The 22,682-nt window shown below is 43.0% G+C and overlaps 1 protein-coding gene across 1 annotated transcript in view; it reads right to left on the reverse strand.

Moving 5' to 3' along the window:
- Positions 1-4,927: 4,927 nt before the first annotated feature.
- The window catches only part of SCNN1D (sodium channel epithelial 1 subunit delta), a gene marked incomplete at its 5' end in the record, with an annotated part of 45,677 nt that continues 27,922 nt past the window's right edge, over positions 4,928-22,682 (reverse strand). The window contains 6 exons of the mRNA XM_082273778.1: positions 4,928-5,532; positions 7,052-7,127; positions 8,573-8,628; positions 10,307-10,364; positions 10,743-10,821; positions 21,869-21,986. Coding sequence (XP_082129904.1) covers positions 5,233-5,532; positions 7,052-7,127; positions 8,573-8,628; positions 10,307-10,364; positions 10,743-10,821; positions 21,869-21,986 — 687 coding nt within the window. The 3' untranslated portion in view covers positions 4,928-5,232. The remainder of the gene's footprint in view (positions 5,533-7,051; positions 7,128-8,572; positions 8,629-10,306; positions 10,365-10,742; positions 10,822-21,868; positions 21,987-22,682) is intronic.

Genomic DNA, 22,682 nt, shown 5'->3' on the forward strand with positions numbered 1-22,682 from the left:
AAGGAAAGGTAATTTTTAATAACATTCAATTACAATATGATTTGTGTCGCAATTGTATACGCTATATTGTTTTTTCTTTAACCACTTACCGCAAAGTGACGTAGGGCTACGTCGGCAGACCTTGCGGGGTTATACCGGGATGATGCCTCTAGCTAGAGGCACCATCCCAGTACTGTGGTTTAGAGCCGACGGTCAGCTTTACGTCGGTAATGACCGATGCGGCTCGGGAGCCGCTCGATCGTTACCCGGGTGAGCGGGAGGGAACGTCCCCCCCCTCCCGCCGCCTTCAGTGACTTTGCCTGGGCCTCCCGTCCCACCGGGAGACCCGAGCACCCAGCCGGCGCGCCTTCAGGCTGGATGGAGTCCCGATCTAAGCCAGAAGCGGCATCGATCGGGTCTCCAATGACGTAACCCGGAGGGGGCGTCCATGACGTCACTTCCGGGTTACTCTGCTGCAAAAGGCGGCAGATTTAAAAAACGACTGTATGCAAAAATGCCGTTTTCGGCGTTTTGCATACATGAAAGTGTAGTGGAGGGGTTTAGGGTCTTTTAGACCCTCGATCCCTCCATAAAGAGTACCTGTCACTGCATATTGGTGTCACAAGGGATGTTTACATTGCTTGTGACAGCAATAAAAGTGATCCGATTTTTTTTTTTTAAAAAACCTGTAATAAAGTTAAAAAATAAAATAAATAGGAAAAAAAAATAAAAAATTTTAGCCGCCCCGTCACCGTTAGCTCGCGCACGAAAGAAAACGAATACGGAAGTCGAGCCGCAAATTAAATCACTGTTCAAACCACACATGTGAGGTATCGCCGCGATCGCCAGAGCATGAGCAATAATTTAAAAAAAGAGCTACACTCTAACTCTGAACTGGTAACCGTTAAAAATTTTTAAAACGTCGCCTATTGAGATTTCGATTGACCGTAGTTTGTCGCCATCCCACGGGGGGGCGCAATTTTAAACCATAACATGTTGGGTATCTATTTACTCGACGTGACATTATCTTTCACAATATATAAAAAAAAAAAATGGGCTAACTTTACTGTTTAGTATTTTTTAAATGCAGCGAAATGTGATTTTTCGTAATTTTTCCAAAAAAATGGCGTTTTAAAGACCGACATTTTATTCTCCAGAGTTTTTGCTAAAAAAATATATATAATGTTTGGGGGTTCTAAGTTGTTTCTAGGAAAAAATACTGATTTTAACTTGTAAACAAAAAGTGTCCGAAATAGGGCTGGGGCTTAAGTGGTTATTTGCTATTTTTTTCCCCCACAAAAGTGGAGTTACCCTTTAAAACAGGTACATCCAAGTATGCAGGCATCCGGGGTAAAGCTGTCCACATAGACCATCCTACGCACCGCCAGCTACGTCATACCTTCCACGCTGCACTGCACGAGCGTTTCAAGCCTTGCTTTCAGATCGCTCTACTGGTAGTCTTCCTGGTCACAATTGCAGATTGACAGCAGTGAGAGCCGGCTGCGAGGAGGATGGTCTATGTGGACAGCTTTACCTTGAATGCCTGCATTCTTTGATGTGCCTGTCTTAATCATCCACCATGTGAGTTGCTAAATGTTGAAACTTCATTAAATGTAATTCTTATGGGGAAATTTGCTTTGATATACGAGTGCTTTGGATTACAAGCATATTTCCAGAATGAATTATGCTCGCAATCCAAGGTCTAACTGTGCGTGCTTTTTGTGAAAATCTAGGACAATTAGCCTGAGAAATCCTATAAGGGAAAAACCTGGGCCGTGTTTGTATCTATAATGTTGGTTTTAATGTCTCCTATTGAATTATAATAAGTTCATTTTAGTTACCCAGTCCTACATTATTGGGTTCTATCCTCTGGTTTTAGTTTCCAGGTCCGAAACCTTTCTCAGTGCACAGGGGCAGTCTATTGGCATGAAGAGTTGGCACAAACATTTTTGTCTTTCTTTTTTAAACTACTAATGGAAATAAAGAGAGAAAGATGTTTTTGAAGTCAAGCCTGGGTGACAACTATACAGACCTACAAAGGAGAGAGTGTAGCCATCCTAGGACTGAAAGCATGTTATTCAGAGGAAGAGCAGGTACTAATAAAATAATAAAAGCCTGAAAAGAGTAAAGAAATGCAACCACCATGTCTAAGATCTGGTACACTGCATAATACGACATTTTTGTTTGCTTTAGAGTTTTCTGTGCTTGCTAGTCTGACAAAGACAATGGAACTTTGCCCTGAATTTTTTTGCCTTGGGGCCACTTTCCTATGGTTGTGTTATTGGGAATAGTGTTTCTGAGAAACTTTGCAGCTGTGTTCTACTTTGTTTCTTCTTCTTCATTTTCCAACTATATATCATATATAAAGCACCATGTTAAAAAAAAAAACACAATGCTTTTGGTATTAACCTTTTTAAAGATACAAACAATGAGGCTATTACTGTACTCCTATTTTGTATTCATATTACAAGGTTAAACTGAAGGCAATGTGTGAAACATTAGAGCCCTCATTAGCTCACAGGGTTTACCCTTCCATAAGTACTGCTGTACAAAAAGGTAAAAATAAAACTGAATTACTTTATGCATAGTTAACTGGATTATACTTTTATTTATATCTCACTGGAGCTCAGGTTTAAATTACCATGTGTCAAAGCTAAGTAACACCAAAAACCACACTAATTTACGAAGCTAATTAAACTTAAGTATAAATATGAAACAGTAAAAAATTTAAATAATTTTCCTTCCCATAGTCATCATGCCCATTATATCTGTACAGATAACATACACGCTCCTATATATGGGTCAGTCCAGTTTTTACCTGAATTGCATTTTTCAGTGCAGTTATCAGATAAGATACAATTACATTTCTGAGGCCAATAAAATCATTGTCCACGTGGTTGATGGGTTTCTTAAAAGCATGTGTTCATTATTATCCTGGAAAACATTCTAAAACAAAGAGCCGGTTAACATTTAACTCTGTAAAAATACACCAAAAATGTGGCTGTGCTTGTGCAGATATATCTATTAACTAGCTAGTTCTGGTTTTTGGTGGGAAAGAGATTGCTAAAGGAGTGGTGTGATTATTTTATAGTACTGAAACAGTGCCAAGGACATAATAAGACAAAGAGTACCTTCTGATAAAGATATTACAATAACCAAATGTATGTAGAGGGTTGACTGTACAAAGGGAACACATTGCCGAACTGCGTACACAGTGACAGCAAAAAATGGTTGTGACACAGTGATTAAGCCTTAGCTCAGAAACCAGCGCTGGCCTAAAAAGAATAAATATTACAATGACCCACCTCTGTCACCTAACAATCTAAATGGTTGGTAACTTCTTGCAATGCCTTAAGGCTGGCACACACGGGCCGAATATTGGCCTGTTCAACAGAAACCGGTTGACATTCGACCAGTGTGTACAGTAGCCTGTGTGGCATCTGTCAAATGGGCATGCTGGAAAACCAGCAGACGATCAGCACATGCAGCCAATGGCTGCAAGTTCTGACTGGGGTGTGATCTGGTGGGGAGTTACAGTCCCTGTCAAAACATTATAGCTCAGCGGGGAGATTGCTGTACTAACATAGCATAGTTAGTATAGCGAGCTCCTCGTTTTTTTTTTCTTTCCACCTACAGGGTAGAACAAAAAAATGCACTTTTTGTACCAGGCTTTAGTGCATTTAACTTTCTAAAACCAAGGAGGAAGAGGATCAGAGGGTGTCCTTAAAACTAAGAAGGGGCTCAGGGAGTCCACCAAAATCAAGAAAGGAGGGGCTCAGAGGATCCCCCTAAAACTAAGGAAGGTGGGACTCAGAGGTTCCTCCTAAAACTGAGAAGTTTGAGGCTCAGTGGATCCTCCTTACACTAAAGAGAGAATGACTCAGAGGGTTCTCCTTAAAGGTAAGGAGGGAGGAACTCATAGGGTTTCCCTAAAACTAGGAAGGTCAGGCTCAGTGGGTCTCCTTTAAACTGGGTGGGGCTCAAAGGGTTCCCCTAAATTATCCAAAAATATCCCCAGGAGAGGAGATTGATTAGCACCTTAATATAAACCTGTGCTGAGAAAATTTGGAGGTAGTAGCATACCCATGACAGTTGGAACCTCATACAAGATTCTGTCCAACCCCAAAGCTGGTCCAATTTCAAGCCACAGTGTAAGTGCCTTGTCTAGGTAACATCAGGTTCTCATGAGGAGTATAATGGTACTGTCCTGTACTGTCTGCGCTCATATTGTAAAGCACTACACAAACTGTTGGTGCTATATAAATCCTGTAGAACCATAATATTAGGCTGAGGAACAACGGCAGCCTTCATTCCAAAGCCATTTTGTAGGCTACAGTAAGAAACCTATTACCTGCAAATAGATCACACTATCAGACACATGTGAATGATTGCGTCTTGTGTAATGCAATTAATTGCTTTGCGTTTCCTGAAAAGTAAAAAGGCTTCTGACTCCATCTTAACATTCCCTCCACTTCTTTTCTCTACAGTTCTCTTGATGCATTTAACCACAAATATCCAGGCATGGCCAAAGGACAGATCTCTAACCTTGTTTCTCTAGGTACATGCCCACAGTTGACATTATGGTAAATACAGCCCTGATTACAAAGGAGCTGCAGCAGTGACAGTTACTGACTAATCATAGTGCTTGTTGGAATGAGCAAAGTGATTTGCATGTAAGGGGTAACAAAAAAAATCCCAAAATGTCATGCAAAATGTCAAATTTGTGGAGAATTGTGAAATGTATTCATCATGATTGTCTGTATCCTAAAATGCACAACAGATCTGTTTGGAAATATTTAGATAAACCAAAGGTTTGCACTTTACCAACAGAAGAGTGACAGTTCAGGGTGGGCAATAGTGTGGTAACATTTCCTTGTAGTCCAAACATAAATGTGAGGCAGGATAGTGTAAAAAAAAAAAAAAAACCTGCAGGAGTGTGCATTTTGATAAATCTTGTAACCCTCTTTATTTTATATATTTTTATAGAACAGCAGAAGTGAGTGGATTGCAAGTCGGTGTGCCTTATTTTGCACATCTTCTGTCCAGTAAAATATATTTCATACATGTTTATTGAACTTTTTACTATCCTTATCTGCTTTCTTTGTCATGCTTTTGTTCACATATTATCACTACCATTTTTATGACTAGTATTTTTTCCTATATCTTGAAATGCATATTACCATTAAACATAATATTATTGTCATTATTATGTCTATTATTTTTACTGTGTCTTGAAATGCATATCACTATCCTTTATATCTCTCCTGTTTTGGTGCCACTGTCGCTGACCACTGAATAGCTCGGCAGTTCTTGGTTCTCTTGTGGTGAGTTGGGTAAAGTTCTTTCATTAGGATCTGTCAATCCCTCCATCCTGATGACATACGGGCTCTCATTATTGTTTGATACCTGATTCTTTTTGTATTTGGCATAATTTATGATGATCACCATGGCTACAACGTCGAAAATCAGCTCAGCTATCTCTGCCACCGAAAGCACCGATGAGCCAAAATAGAAACTCCATTGGTTTCCCATGGTAGACAGCAAATCATGGCTCTGTAAAGGGATAAGAGTGCGTAGGTTTTATCAACCTGCTCAAATGAAATAAAATGAGCATAAGCAAGAACACGAGCTTAGAATATGTACAGTGTTTTTCTAGGCTGGCCATAAAATGTGCAGATCTCTCAGTAAGACTTTTTTTGGCTCAAATAGAAAGCCTCTGAAAGATCTAACATCTCCTAGAGAGTTTGCTGCTTTGCGGGAAACCCATACATGACCTGATTGTCTGCTATGCTTAGAAACATTGCATTGCCTGCAAATAATAGCCATATATGGCTGTTCTAAGCTATTGATCTCATTTGACAACCATATTGGCAAAAGTGCTGGTGCAGAGTGCACTTCATATTTGGATTGATGATTGAGATTGGCATGGTCAATAGATTCATTTAGCTCTGCGGCTTAGGAGCAAGCTCCAACGTTACTTGAAGTATTGAAGCTTTGCCCAGTCAAAAAAGCCCAAAATCTGGAAAAAAGTAGAGAATACTGAACAATGCTGCTGTCAGAAACTTTCAGTACTCTATAAAGATAGAACCACGTTGGTGCCTCATACTGCATTTGGGAACTGTTATTTCTGTCTGTTTTTGCATATGTAAGTTCTAGAGCTGTCATGCTCTTCCTCCACTAACTGATGACATAGCACAAATATATGTAAAGTATATTACGTGTCCTGATGCTTTGAGGTGCAGGGAGAGGTGAAGGAACTGGATCTGCACAGACAGAAATTAGGCAATCGTAGAAGAGGATTATGACCTGTGAGAAGGGATGGGCTCTGCTAAGCAACTGATTCTTCCTGAAGTTCCTCAAATTTGCTAGCAAGTTCAAAGGCGCATTGCACAGGAATTAAAAAAAATAATTTATAGAAAGGAAAAACCCTGCAAACAAGCATTTAAATTACTTGAAATTTCTGTGCTTTTACCTGCAATTTTGTAAAATGTAACAGGATAACTTTAAGTACTCAAACTCATCAATGAGCAGGTGATATTTACTCCTATTTTGAATATTCCAAGAATAACAGCCCTTTGTATTAAGCAGGGTAATACATTTGAAATAGTTGGAGCTGCCAGAATGAAGACTCTGATTCCAATAGATTTAGGGTGGATTCACTGGACAGACATCATCTCTTCCCTGCTGACTGTAGGATTCTGTAGCAATCACAAATGTCATAGGCCATGAGGGGTAGATACCTATCAGAGAATAGTGGATTGGGAGAAATCTGGCCAGGCCATAAGGGGTAGATACCTCCCAGAGAATAGTGGATTGGGAGAAATCTGGCCATCCTTGCCTCCTCTTCTCTACATGGAAAATTGAAAGATCGCAAAGAAGATACTCCAAAAGGTTGCAGGATTTCCCTGTAAGGATAAGTAGCACCTCTAACAGTCTACAGCACACACTATCACTCTATAGTACATGAGAATCTGCCCATTAATCTCAACTTATGGTCAAAATCTGCTTGTTTGTTTTTACCGATTAATGTCAGGCTAACAATGGCTTGTAAACAAATATTTTGTCCACTTACATTGAGTGCTGGCGTTTCATCAAAAGATCTGAGGTTCAGCTCCTGAAAGTACACATTAATCTTTGAAATTTCACTCCTAGAGTGGGAGAAAAATCAGGATAATTAACCATGATACCACATTTAAAACTGAATGGATAAGAAAATCATCCAACTATTAAAGAGAGTATTCTGCAATAAATGATCAGCCTTGCCTTATGAACCCTCAATATTCTAAATAGTAATGTTCTCCAGTCTTCCTGGTATCTGGAAAACATGAGTCAATAATGATCATGACATATATCCTCACTAGTAATGTTTTTCCAGTTTTACAGGTATCCAGAAAACATGACATACATCCTTACCAGTAATATTTTCAAGTTTCCCAGGTAAGGTTTTCTTGTCTTCCTAGTATCTGGAAAACATGACATCCTTACTAGTAATGTTTTCCAGTCTTCCAGTAGGCAGGAGAACATGACATGTATCACACTAGTAATGTTTTCTGGCCATCTAGGTAGCCAGAAATCATGACGTATTACACTAGTTATGTTCTCCAGTCATTAAGGTATCTGGAAAACGTGACATGTATCACACTAGAAATCACCAAAATTCAACTGCTATTTACTCTAATAGACATCCCTCCCTTGCAGGCCAAAAGTATCCAGAATCTCCAGCTCTAGGGAGGGAGCAGAAATGAAGCGACATGGATTTTGGAGGCGAGGTTGCAATACCATACGAGAAGCCAAGTTTAACCTTACCGATTTTGTCATTGACAAATTCTCACCAGCAACAGAATTGTTATGCCTCGTACACACGCAACGATTATCGGCCGACCGATCGTCTGACTTTTGTCCAGAGTGGTGTTTTGTTGGTTGGAATGTGTCTAGACTGCACACAAATTTTCTCGGCCAACAAAAATCTACTTCAGAAGTGATGTCATGTGCTGGTTTACTTTCTTGTGTGTGTGTTTTTTCTTCTCTGAGCATGCCCAGTCTTGCTCATCAGATTTTTGTCTGCCGAAATCTGTACTGACTGACGGAAAATTGGCCGTTGTGTTGACGGCCAACAAAAATTTTATAGCGTGCACACCAGATTTTTTTCGGCCGATCGGACGTTGGCCGAAAATTCCCAGCCAATAATCGATGCGTGTGTACGAGGCATTAGTCTTACATGACCTTTAGTGGTACCAGAATGCTGGTTTGAGATACATTGCTTTGTTTCATGATGGAAAGGGAACAATCCCTAATAACACACATACGCGTATAGTAAACTACAGCTAGTGTACCAGAATTTTTTTATTACAAAATATATACTGTATATAAAAATATTTATTCAAACACACTTAATTTTTTCAAAAAACTGAGCCCTTTCTTATAAATTGCCTCCAAGCCAGGTTTTGAACAGATCCATCCTTACACAGCCAGCTCAAGTGCAATGTATTGTTGGCATGGCAAAGGTTTGGGCATCCATGACAGTACAAAGATCAGTTCTAAACTATGATACATTTTGTCCCACCAAAATCAAGTGATATGAATTATTTCCTACCGGTTACTAGTACTGTTGTATCCATAATCAGAGAATAATTCATGTAGGATCCATCCCTGTAACAGTGAACAGGGTAAAAAGCATTTGAGATATGAGGACCATAATCAACTGGATGTAATCTTGTTTTCGGTTCATTCAAGTTTGGAAATCTGGCATGCAACATTTAGTAATTTCAAAGTTTATATACTATATGCACAAATAAAATAGATCAGCTGGTAAAAAATAATCTTATAAATACATGGTATGTTTTAGAAAGATTTTTTTGTATAGTTTCTAATTATATATGTATGTGGGGGCAGCCATGCGCATGATCTGCTTCTATGTTAGCAGTGCAGCACAAAGGTTTTGCCTTGTAGCTCATTATCATATTGTAAATATAAAATTCCATTGAACCCCTAAAAACCATGCACTTCCTGTGTGGCTGTTATCGAACAGTTTTTGGGAAAACTGGCTGTAACATGACGCATAGGGGTTGATTTATTAAAACTGAAGAGTGCAAAACCTGGTGCAGCTGTGCATGGTAGCCACTTAGCTTCTAATGTCAGCTTGTTCAGTTAACCTTTGAAAAGAACTGGAAGATGATTGGTTTATTTGCAGAGCTTCACCAGATTTTGCACTTTCCAGCTTTAGTAAATCAATCCCACAGCGTATATTATGTAAGTTAAAAGATCTATTATTCTGTATGGGCTTGAAATGAACATGCAGGAGGACTTCAAAAAAGTCAATATGGCCATGGGTATTAGGAATTGTCTCCATCTGAAAGCCTGTATTGTTATTTCAGATTATGATAAGGGGGCTTGGGTGACAGGGTGTGTTTGAAAATATACTCTAAAGTTACACTTCAATCAAAATGAAAATGTTGCATTTAATCCCACAGAAGAATGGGACACATCCTACCTGCTAACTTTCATTTTATCCAAACATTAATGTGTTGTGCCCCCCTTACTAAGTGTAAGCTTGGTCCAGTGCCTCGATCCCTGTCAGATTCTGTGGAGGAACCGACAGGTTACTTACGTTACTTCCGGTTCCGGTTCACCGTCTCCCTGCTGCATGGCGGACATCAGCGAGGCTGCCCATCCAGGGAGCCTACGCTATCTGCAGCACCGCCCAGCATCTGGAACTGTTCACCATCATTCAGCACAGGCCCGCCATCCAGGCTCCTGATGTGACTATTCCCCACTGAATTCACTGCGGGAATTACCTACTTACACCACATTGGTTGTCTTCTGGAACACCTGTTTTAACATGTAAGTTGCTATGTTAAATTTTCATTTGTTTATCTACTTTTGTGACCTGGCGCCCTTGTTCTTTTTCTTTTTTGGCTGTTTTCTGGTGCTAATAGAAGTTGAGCTGGCCGTATGCTAATCAAAATGTGGCTGGTTTAGTAGGGATCAGATGAATTTTGAACAGTTTGTGGCCATCCCCATTCAACAGAAGTAGATTGCTTGATTGATTTCTGTTGATGGAACATGTTGGAAATTTTTTTCAATAAGCGGCTGCAGTCAATTAATCAATTTAATAGACAAAAAAAATTGTGTTTGACCAGCTTTCCTCTTTTAGATCATGAGTGGTTGTTTGAATGAGGCCCAAACCCGAACAAAGAAGAATACAGCAGTGCAGCCAACCTATCAACTATCTACAATAGAAGATTATGTGATGCTATCTGTAAACGTACAACATAGAGCTCCAGAGCACATGTGATGATTGCAAGTAATTTAGATAAACACCATTTACCTTAGACACAGATGATGGCCATCTAGCAAACCCTGCTGACAGATAGTACATAGTCTCTCTGTGGAAATATGAGAATACAAGTCATTATTGGGAATAGTGCTTCATGTTTTTCTAACTGAAAAAAAATGAGACTGTACATAATTTATAGATGGTTGAATACATTCTCACCTATTATGCTCTAGCAGGTAGTATTCATGTATTGTAGCATAATTTGGGTTTCATCTGTAGAACCGCACCTGATCTGTACCCTCAACACATGATCTGTAACCCAAACTGCTACGTACTTTTACTATAAAGTGACATAGACCACAAAGTTTGTATCCACCTCCCTATCGAAAAACCCCTGCAGGGGTCATACTACTAAATTACATTGGTCATTGGCATACTTGCTTCTGGTCTTACATACGTAGAACGATACAGAGGGCAGGTTACTTACGTGCACTGTTTAGGGCACTTCTGGAAACATGTATGTTGGTGAGCTATCAGTTTTTCATAGAGGCGAAAAAAGCAATGTCCTGCAACACAAAATATGTTCAGTATTATTAAAAAAAAACCTAAGGAAATCAACTGTCATCTTATCAGCCACATTCAAACATAATACATGACTGGCCATATACGGCTTCTACTGAATTGTCTGAAATTTGAGCTGTGGGTGGCCGTTTTGGCACCACCTGGCTCAAGAAAAATAGGATTTTTGTACTTATCGTAAAATCCATTTCTCAGAGGTAATTGACGGACACCGCTCTCCATTTTCAGAACCGTAGAGTTATATCACATAAAAGAGTATAGCACTAGGCCGACTTGGCTACACCGATAAGCAGTCCTAGCTGGTATTTGTCCCCCTCTCTGCTATAGGCCTTAAGTTTAGTAACAAGCAGTGTCAGAAGTATCAGAACTCCATAGAGGGGTGGGCGCTTTGTCCATCAATGAACTCAGAGGAATGGATTTCACTGTAAGTACAAAAATACTATTTTCTCTTTCGTTCATTGACGGACACAGCACTCCATATTCAGAACCATAGGGACGTCCCCAAGCAGTGCCAAACATGAAGGGTGGGACAACAAAAAAATCCCAAGGCTAAACACAAGAGCCAACCAAGTAACAGGAGCTCAACAAAAAAACAACTGAAGCCCAACGTGAACGATACACCCTTAAAAAAGGGAACAGATCCTCTAAACAGCAGCCTGCAAAACCTTGTTGCCAAAAGAAGCATCCGCAGATGCCCAAACATCCATTTTGTAGAAGTTTGTGAAAGTGAGCACTGATGACCAGATGACCGCCTTGCAAACCTGCGCCACTGACGCCTAATGACAGAAGGCCCAAGAAGCACTAAGTGCCCGAGTAGAGTGCCTGCTCTTGGTAGAATAAGCCTGAGTCACTGTCTGTCTGATCCCTCTGAAAATGGTCGCAGGAGAAGCAGTCCATGATCAAAAACAGTGAATCTGACCTCCAAAAAACTCTGTGGCTTTTTTTAGATACACCCAAATTGCCCGAACCACATCCAGGGCATGCAACGCAAATTCCTTGGGATGAGTGGGTCTGAGACACAAAGAAGGCAACACAATGTCTTTATTCAAATGTAAGTCAGAGACAACCTTAGGTAGGAATGGTGGGTATGGGTGAAGAACCACCTTATCCTTGTGGATCACCAAGTAAGGGGTGTGACAACATAACGCCACCAGTTCCGACACCCTGCGAGCAAAGGTGATAGCCACCAAAAAAGCCACCTTCTGAGACAAGTTAAGCAGGGGGATCTCCCGATTATTTTCAAAGGGAGGCTTCTGGAGAACCCAGAGAACTAATTTCAAATCCCATGGCGGTAGAGGAGATCACACTGGCGGAGTCAGGTGTCAAACCCCTTGAATGAAAGTACGCACCAGAGAATGCGTGGCTGAAGGGTTGCTGAAAGAAGACTGCCAAGGCAGACACTTGGCCCTTGATAGTACTCAAGATCAACTTATGCTCAACATCTTGTTAAAGGAAGGTCAAAATCCAAGCCACCGAAAAGGAACGACAATGAACACCGATCGACTCACACCAAGAAATATACGCTTTTCACGTACGATGATAACTCTTCCTGGAGGTGGACTTCCTAGCCTTCAGCATAGTCAGAATTGCTGACCCAGGCAAATCTCTATCCTTTAGCATCTGGCTTTCAACATCAAGGTCGTCAAAGCCAGCGATTGTAAAGCAGGATGGAAGATCATCCCTTGGGACAGCAGGTCCTCCCTGAGAGGCAGTTTCCAAGCGACATTGGCGACCAATCACACTAGGTCAGCGTACCATGGACGAGGCAAGTTCGGGGCCACCAGAATGCCCTCGACCCTCGATACTGCGCAGAAGCTATGGAAGAAGCTTGAGAGGAGGGAAGGCATAGATCAGATGATACTGGCCCTACGGGGCCACCAGAGCATCTGTGGCTTTTGCCAGAGGATCCTGTGACCTTGCCACAAACCTTGATACCTTTCTGTTGAGCCAATACCTCAACAGGTCCACCCCAGATATGCAGTGCCCCAGACATATTAGATGAAACATGTCTGGATGAAGGGACCAACGCCTGCCGGCTGAGATAATCCGCCTGCCAAATTTCCACACCTGGAATGTGTATGGTAGAGAGGGGGCCGGAACAAAGCGTTCTGCCCACAAGAGAAAGCCGATACGTCCAGTGATCCCAGAGATCCAGGCACAGCCTGATCGCCCAAAGTTCCAAGACATTATTTGGCAGTCTGGATTCCTCCAGCGTCCAACAACCCTGAGCAGAGATTAGCCCCAGCACACCTCCCCACCCGGACAGACTGGAATCTTTTGTGACCACTGTCCAATACAAGGGGAGAAAGGACATGTCCTATCGAAAATTTGGAGAACAAAGCCAACAGACTAGGGAACCCTTAGTTTCCCGGCTCAGCCAAATCTGATTGCCCAGAGGATTTGGATACTTGTCCCATTTCATCAGGATCTCCCTCTGAAGGGTCCTCGTGTGGAACTGTGCAAATGGGACCGCCTTGAAGGTAGACACCATCAGATCGTCCAAGTAGCCCAGGACAGCAATCCCTCACTGATGTAGCAAAGCCAAAACCTGGGGCTAACACCTTCGTGAAAACCCAAGGAGCGTAAGAGATCAAAGGGTAATGCCACAAACTGATATTGTTCCTCTCCCACAGCAAAGCTGAGGAAACGCTGGTGTTGAATATATTAGAATGTGCAAATAAGCATCTTTGATGTCGATAGAGGCTAGGAAATGCCCCTAGTGAAAGGGATACCACCACCATGCGAATGGACTCCATTCCACAAAGCAGTTCAGGGTCCTGAGGTCCAGAATCGGATGAATCTTGCCCTCCTTCTTTGGGACCGTAAACAGGTTTGAATAAAAACCTTGAAACCGTTACAGTACCGGAAATGGGACAGTCGCTCCCTGAAGCAACAGGTCCTACACCACCCCGAAGAGAGCTTGCAGCTGGTCCAGGGACTGATGCATATTGGAGGGAAAAAAAAAACCTTTCTGGAGGGCAAGAAGAAAACTATTTTGTAACCGGACAGAATCACTTTGTGGACCCATTTGTCATTTAACAAGGAGGTCCGCGGGCACAGAAACCAGCGAAGACATACCCCCACCACAGGCATGGGTGAGGGTGCACCTTCATGCTGAAAGGGCCTTGTCCACGGGTCTAGAGAAACCCGCTCTTGGCTTGCCAGACCAGGGCCACTTGGAACCTCCCTAGGAGGGCTTGAAAGGGTTTGAACTCTTGCCATTGGACCCTGATGGAGGAAAAACTTGTTGTGCACGAGAAAGAAGGTCAGCGTCTGCAACGACACACCTTCCCCTTCCTAGACTGTGGAAGAAAGGTGCTCCCCCCCCCCCCCCGTGAGACTCCTAATGATGTCATCCAGGGTAGCCCCAAACAGGTGATTGCCTTGAAAGGTCAAATCAGTTAGAGCTTTATTAGAAGTTTGGACCAAAACTTAAGCCACAACACACCCCCAAGCACCACTGCTTAAACAGAGAGTTTAGAAATCAAGGCGGTGGCGTCCAGAGAGGCATTGCAGACAAATTGCAGCCCCTGGATCAACTGATCCACCAACTCAACAAAGGCAGGGGGAATCTACTCACCCCCCCCCCCCAGACCAAGACACAAAAGTTTAGCCCCCTCAGTGAGAGTTTGCGGCATCAAGGCAATGGCCAGGACTGCCTGTAATGCCGAACCAGCAATAGTGAACATGTCCACAGACTTTAATTTTCTGTCAGCCGGATCTTTAAAGGCTGGGGATTTCTCTACCCAAATCATGGATGACTTATTTAACCTGGAGATAGGAGGGTCCACCACTGGTGGGACAGTCCACTTCAGAAGTGACTCTTCAAAGGAGTACCTCATTGCAAAAGGTTTAGGAACCACAAAGGGATGTTTTGAGCGCTCCCAACCTTTGTAGACAAACTTGTCAAAATAGGAAGGATAAGGAAACACGTTTGCCATGCAAGACGGCTTGTAAGTACCAAAAGGAACGGCCACCTCCGCAGCCGCATCAGCTGCATCTTCCATCTTTACAGTCTCCCGCACGGATGTAAGCAGTGCATCAACCAGCACCTTCTCGTGTGCCCCTGCAGGTATGGAGGAATCATCCTCACTATTTGACAGGTCAGGGAGCATGGCTACAAACCCTGCAGGGTGGGCCACGTGCGTGGTGGCAGAGCAAGATTCAGGATCTGATGAGACAGATGAGGCAGGGGAGGGCGGGGGGGGGTGCTTTCTGCTAGCCCTCCAACCAAAGGCCGCCTCCACCCAGGAAACAAAGAACTCCAGGACCGCCGTCAGTGCAGTAATAGAAGGCTGGGACCCTGAGGAACCTGCTTCCTCTGGGAGGGGGTCAGATGGGAAACATGCTCTTGACACTCCATAAGTAAACAGGGAGAACCCACCAGAAAAGGTTTCTTGCACCGCCAGGGGACTCACCTACCTTGAGGCACCGCACCTGCATTACCACAAGGGTACCCAGAGGCAAGGCACCATGCAACCTGCAGCAGAGAGAGGGAGGAACCCCGCCAGGACTCACCACCCCACCTGGGGTGCTCTGCACTGCCCCAGAAATAGCCAAGGATCCATGTTCGGCGTCCAGGGGAAAAGGAAACCCAGGAGTCAACACCAGGGGAAAGAAGAGGGGCCCCCAACCACAATAATCACAGCCCTGAAGGCTCCACTGTCATGGCTGCTGCTCCCGTGGATGCAGGACCAACCAAAAATGGCCGCTGGACCACACAAACATGGCCACCGGGGAGAGAAATAACCAAAGGCCCCAAAAGGATTGCGCCGACTACAGCAAAATGGCACACATGCTGTGCCCACGAGGCTCCCAAGGACCTGGAAAACGTCCCTGGAGCCAAGGCAAATACAGTTTAAAAAGAAAAAATTGCCAGAACCAAAGATCCCAGCAGGGAGCTAGGTCCTTATTGCTGACTAGGCAGAAAAAAAACAGAAAGCCTATAGCAGAGATGGAGATGTATACCAACTAGGACTGTCCATAGGTGTAGCCAAGTATTTTTTTCTGCCTAGTGTCCTATAGTTTATTTCTTTTCATACATCACAGGACACAGAGCGATAAATCATAACATACGGGTTATATAGCCACCTACAGGTGAAGGACACGGGCAACCAATCAGAAAGGGTGTCCCCCTATATAACCCCTTCCACACAGGAAGTACCTCCGTTTTTTCGCAAGTGTCTAAAGGTGATGGTCATGGTGGAGAGTCTCTCCACATTTTCTTCAAAAGAAGAAAGAAGATTATGCTATATGCCCCAATCAAAGATCACTGAATCTAAGGGGATAGCTATCAGATCCATAAAAAAAAAATCAGTGGACTAAAGATGGTACCTGAGCCTCAGGAAGCAGATACAAGGTTTTGCCTGTAATGTTGTCCTTTTTAGGCTCTGGGCCCTGGAATCCGGACCTTTGGCAATACCAAATCCCAAAGGCGCTCCATGCAGGGTGCTATACAGGTCCAAGGCTGTGGCCCCTCTAAAACAAGGGGACCCAGTCCTTGAAGGTCGCCAAGACAAAGCTCACCGTGAAGGGTGAAGATTGAATTCCTGTTTCAAACAGAATCCTGCGGCAGGACTGGTAAGTCCAATCTAAAATATTTACAAATACAGCAACTGTAAATATTTTATGCACTGTTCCCTTTATAAGATAACAGAGACAGAGTGCCATGTGAGTCTCCACATGAAACTATGAATTTTAGGCTATGCAAAATACATCTTGTTAATCATTTTTTCTTTGCTTATTTTGACAAACTGTTTTAACTCTGTGCTGATCACCTGAAAGGTATCAGCTGTGACAAACCAATGTGTGCATGAGACAATGAATGTTAGGTTATACAAAATACATCTTGTTAAAAGCTCTGGCCTTTCCTCATGGATTAAATGTGCCAATTGTATCAATTGTGAGCTTGTGCAGTTGTGGGATTGATGCAAAGTTTGTTTAAACATTATTTCTTTGCCTATTGTTTGACACACTGTTTTTACCCTGGCCTGATCACCTGAAAGGTATCAGCTGTGACAAACAAAACTCATCCTAAGCTGCTCTCAACCCTTGTTGCTGTTTTCGCCATGGCGCATAGGAGCCCGCGTGTTTGTCTCCTCCTTCGATAGCGTGTTTGTGGCGAAGGCCCATTTGCATGCATGCGAATCTTCGCTTTTTAAAACAGGTTTACGCCGCATGGAGGGCAAGTTTGAACGCAATTTGCATGCACGTGAACACCACGTAGCACGCCGCGCATGCCCAATACAGCATTAAAGGGCGTGCTTTATAAGGAACAGTTTCCAACACGCTAGCCTCTGTCAGAGGCTGAAGGGGTCACAGAGGAGCAGCAGCTGGGTTGTGTGAGTCACTGTGGGTGTTTGATTACTGGCACAAACAGATTTGGTATCTTTGGGATAGTCAGTGCTGTGTGTGATAAGCTGTATAGGCTTGGCACAAGCCTTGATTACACTGAAGTTAGCACCTCAAGTTTGTCTTGCTATAAAGCAATGTCTGCCTGAAAAAGGGCTGGGAGATGCACAGTTGGAAGGGGCACTGATGCCACCGTCAGGCCTTGAAGGTCCTAAACATGCTTCCTCTGTGTCTACTCCTCCTGAAGTGCCAGAGACGACTAGCCAATCTGAGCCATTACAGTTGTCAGGCATAGTAGCTACTCCAGGTGCTTCTGCTGCAACCTACGTCACCAAGGACAATTTGGCATCGGCATTAGTCAGCCTTGAGGGTAAGTTTGCTGGCATGATTGCAACATTTCAAGGAGGGAGGAAATGTGATAGATTCCCCTCCCCTGACCACCCCCTGAATCAGTTTAGGATTGCGCAGAGGATGTGGAAGAAGTAGCGGACGATGACCCTATGGATGGTCAAGCTGAGGTTTCTACTTCTGGGGAGTCAGGGTCAGAGGAGTCTTTATCAGCCTCTCAAACCCAGAGATTGTGGGTTCAGTCTCTTACTGAAATGGTCTGGCCTGGATACAAATTTCCTCCCTTAAAGACGGCTAAAGTCTCTTTTTCCTCTCTAGGCTCATTGCGCCCTCCTCGTAGTCCTGGGACGTTTCCGACACATCCGCTCTTGGAGCACGAAATATATAATGATTGGGATCATCCTGATTTTTGTTCCTCCTACAAGGTTTTCTCTATTGTATCCTATGGAGGACAGGTTTACTAAGAAATGGAATATACCCACTGTGGATGAAGCCGTTTCTTCAGTTAAAATGTTTAACCTGCCCTGTGGATAATGCCCAGGTTTTCTAAAGATCCAGCAGATAAAAAGTTGGAATCTTTATTGAAAGCCTCCTTTGCGATTACAGGATCTGCGATGCAACCAGCAGGAGGGGCCATAGGAGTTTGTCAGTCTCTAAAAGACCATATGAAGCGAGTGTTCAAGACAGTTCTTTCTCAAGGAAGGAACTCTGTGGAAGAGCTGTCAGATCTATCTCGCACTTTAGGTTTCGCAGTGGATGCTCTTATGGACTCCATAAAGGCAAATGTCACGGTTTGCTCTGATGACAGTGCATATGCGCAGAATCCTTTGGTTAAAGAGCTGGTCTGCGGAATTGCCATGTAAAAAGTGGCTGGATGGCTTCCCTTTTCAGGGAGAACACCTTTTTGTTGACGATCTGGATAAGTAAATCCAAAGATCTCAGGGGGGAATAGTACATCGCTACCTGTAAAAAGGAAGAGCAAGGGTCCTTCTTTTTTTTTTGTTTAATAAGTTTTTATTGATAAATTTGTACAAACAACAGATAGGAACAAAAACGTATCAACCATTATGGGAGAGGAAAAAACATACCGTCTCCAACAGCATACTCATGACCATGAATATGAACAAAACATTCAAGTTGAAATGTGAGCAAAAATGGTAACAAAATGCAGCAAGACAACGGAGAGGGGGGAGGGAGATGAGGGAAGAAAATACGGGAGGCGACCGGCTCCTATGGCTGTAGAAATAGAAAACATTAAAAAAGTAAATCACCATCAAAGTATTATGACATTAACGCAGCATAAGAGGCAGAGTGAGTAAAGGAGATCCAACAGGGTTGGATACTTAACTTGGCAAAGTCAGCATTACAGCCAGTTTAGCGTCTGGAATATATGGGTTTTCTTGTGGACACAGTACAGACAAAGATATTCTTGCCAACAAGAAAGGTCACAGACCTGAAGTATCTTGTTCAGTCCATAGAAAGGCTGAGATATCCTTCTGTATGTCTTTGCACAAAGTTATTGGGGAAGAAGGTGTCCGCATTCGAGGCAATTCCCTATACTCAATTCCATGCCAGAAACTTGCAGAACAACATCCTGTCTACATGGACTGGAAGGGTTCATTCTCTGGACTGGTCTATGTCTCTGGTACCAAGAGTACGTCAGAGTCTGAATTCGTGGTTGGTGACCAGAAATCTGGAGAAGGGGGAATCCTTTCTTCCAGTAACCTGGAAGGTGGTGACTACAGATGCCAGTCTCTCCGGCTGGGGAGCGGTTCTGGAGAAAGCCACTGTCCAGGGGAAATGGTCTTGGGTAAAGAGAGGTCTCCCCATCAACATTCTGGAAATCCGAGCAGTCAGTCGGGCTCTGAAATACTGGACGCCCAGACTTCAGAGTCATCCTGTCAGGGTGTAATCCGAATCTGCCAATGCCATGGCTGTGGCTTATATCAACCATCAAGGAGGCACAAAGTCAGTCAGCCCAGAAAGAGGTGGATATCATTCTGTCCTGGGCAGAGAAGTTTGTGCCATGCCTGACAGCAGTTTTTATTCCAGGCATAGAGAACTGGCAGGTAGATTTTTTTCCAGGCATAGAGAACTGGCAGGTAGATTTTTTGAGCCGTCAACAGATGTTTCCAGGGGAATGGTCCTTACATCCTGAGATTTTTCAATTAATCTGCCTACGCTGGGAGGGTCCCAGATGTAGATCTGTTGGCATCCAGGTTCAAGAACAAGTTGAAGATATTTGTGTCCAGGATCAGGGATCCACTCACAGTGGGAGTGGATGTTTTAGTGACTCCTTGGAAGGAGTATTCATGCCTTTCCTAAGCCTTAATCTTGAAGGAGCGGGATGTATCTGGCCCTGCAGTTTATACCCTCACAAATGCTAGGAAACCAGTCTCTAGAAACATTTATTAGATGGTCTGGGAATCCTACATTATCTGGTGTGAAACCAGGAAATGACATCCCCACAAATATATTATCGGGAAAATTCTAGCCTTCTTTCAAGCAGGGGTAGATATGAAATTAGCCTTGAGCACTATTAAAGAGCAAATTTCAGCCTTATCGGTTTTCTTACAAGAACTGATCTCTTCCCATTCTTTGGTTCAGACCTTCGTACGGGGAATGTTACGTTTGCTTCCACCTGTGAAGCCACCATTATGTCCTTGGGATTTCAATTTGGTGCTGGCAGTTTTACAAAAACAGCCTTTTGAGCCCATGGGGCAGGTTCCCCTGGTTCTTCTGACCAAGAAACTGGTCTTTTTGATTGCAATAACTTCGGCTAGAAGGGTATTGGAACTAGCAGCACTTTCTTGTAAAGAGCAATTCTTGATTTTTTATCAAGATAGGGTGATTTTATGTCCACACCCAGGTTTTTTGCCTAAGGTGGTGTCTGCCCTTCATTTGAATCAGGACATTATACTACCTTCCTTTTTTCCAGATCCTCACTCAGAGAAGGAAAAGGTATTGCATTATCTTGATGTAATGCGTGCACTTAGTTTTACTTGGAAAGATCAGCTCAGATTCGTAAGACCGAGAGCTTGTTTGTGCTGCCAGAAGGGCCCAGGAAGGGGTTGGCAGCATCTAAGTCGTTAATTTCTCATTGGATTCGCCAGATTATTACCCAGGCATATGATTTAGAAGGGAAGGTTCCACCTTTTCCTATTCTACCTCTTGGGCACATTGCCATCAAGCATCTATGGCTCAGATTTGCAAGGCCACGAGCTGGTCGTCGGTGCATACGTTCACTAGTTTCTATCGAGTGGATGTTGGAACCCAGGAGGAATCTGCATTTGGCCACGGTGTTCTGCAGGCAGCAGTGTAATCCTTTTTGTGGTTGGATGGCGGTATTGTTTTGTGTCCCCCTCCCCTCAGATGCTTTGCTTTGGGACATCCCATATGTTAGGATTTATGGCTGTGTGTCCCATGATGTACGAAAAGAAAAATTATTTTTTAATACATACTTACCTTTTAAATTCCATTTTATAGGTCCCTCCCCTCTTCTATGGGGCCTTTTTTGCTTGCTACAAAACGGAGGTACTTCCTGTGTGGGAGGGGTTATATAGGGGGACATCCTTTCTGATTGGTTGCCAGTGTCCTTCGCTTGTAGGTGGCTATATAACCCATATGTTAGGATTTATGGCTCTGTGTCCCATGATTTATTTCAGGAAATGGATTTTACAGGAAAGTGTGCATTAAAAAAAATCAATTTTTTTCAATCGACTTTTGTCAAAGGAGCCAGGTAGAAAATTGGTGGCCAAACAATGGATGCATCCAATCAGATGCAGACACCTTTTAGGTATCCAGCAGCTGCTGAATACAAAAGCCAGCAGTAAAGATTCCTTGATCCAAGCTGTTTAGCATGGATATAGGAATCTGTTAGGTTTCTCATGTGAGCACCTTCTTTAGTGGAATTTGCCCCCACTTCCCTAATCTCCTAACTGGCTGCAGCCTCCTGAGATCACAGAACTCGTCCTGGAGGCTGCAGGATCAGCTGTGTCTCACATATGTGCAATGGGGAGCCAACTGTGAGACATCAGGAAGTGAGAGCTCCTAAAACTAAGATGGCAGTGCTGAAGATCAGAAGAAAAAAGGCAAAGAATCAGCTGCAGGGAGAACTCCATGGGCTGGTAAGTATCTGAGAACTGTCAGAAGAAACTTTTAAAGACCAATTCATTCATTTTTTTACACCGTGAGAACAACAGATGGGTTTCACTAGCTCATTTTTATGTGCTTTACAAACCAAACTCATGAAATGTGTCATCACTTTTATATTTTTACTAGGGACTCATTGTCTGTAAATATGTATATGTGCTTATGCATTTACAAAGAGCATACCCCATCCTGGATACTTGTTGTAGTTGCAATATTCACTTTCAGGAGGCAAAGGGTAAAAATAGTAGCCACATCCACACTGTTCTATCATTCTGTACTGAAAGCAAGAGTGAAGACAAGCCTAAAAACACACAAAGAAAACCATAAATGTAGCAATTTAGAGTCATAAGGAAGTTCTACAAATATTTTTAGTTTTCAAAAGGTTTCTACTGTATTCCTTAGTTGTATCCATCCCTTTGCGCCTCTCTAGTACTTTATCTTTGTCCTCTCTTTCCACCCTTATCCCTCTGTCCCTCCATACTATTCCCTTTCCTTTCTCTGTCCTTCCTTTACCCTTTAAGTATCCAGCACAGCATAATCCTCCAAATCTTTATTTTAATATACCAGCATTAAATGGAACTCTCCCTCTTTTTTGCTCTTCCCTTTCTTTTTCCCTGTGTCTCCCCTCCAGCTTTCCTCTTTTTGTCCCTTCCTTCTTTTTTCATATGTTTCCTGCTTGTTTTTTTTCCCTCTTTTCTCCACTTCCCTTACTCTTACTTTTCAATCTCTTTGCCCTTGCCTTCCTTCTTTTTTCCTTTGTACCTCTCCTATTTTTTTCTTCTTCCCTCTGTATGGCCCTTTTTTTTTTTACTCCTTCCTTTTGTTTCAGCCTCCCCATTTCCCTTCGCCCTTCTCTTCGTCTGTACCCTTTTTCCATCCCTTGTTCTGTAGGCTTTCCCCTTGTCTCTGCTTCCTTTTTGCTAATTTTCCTCTTGGCTCATTCTCTTTCTGCACCCCCCCTTTGGTCAGTTGTCCTGTCCTACATCATTTTTATTCC

The sequence above is a fragment of the Pelophylax lessonae genome (assembly GCF_965119305.1).
Source record: "Pelophylax lessonae genome assembly, chromosome: 12".
Classification (NCBI taxonomy): Eukaryota; Metazoa; Chordata; class Amphibia; order Anura; family Ranidae; genus Pelophylax; species Pelophylax lessonae.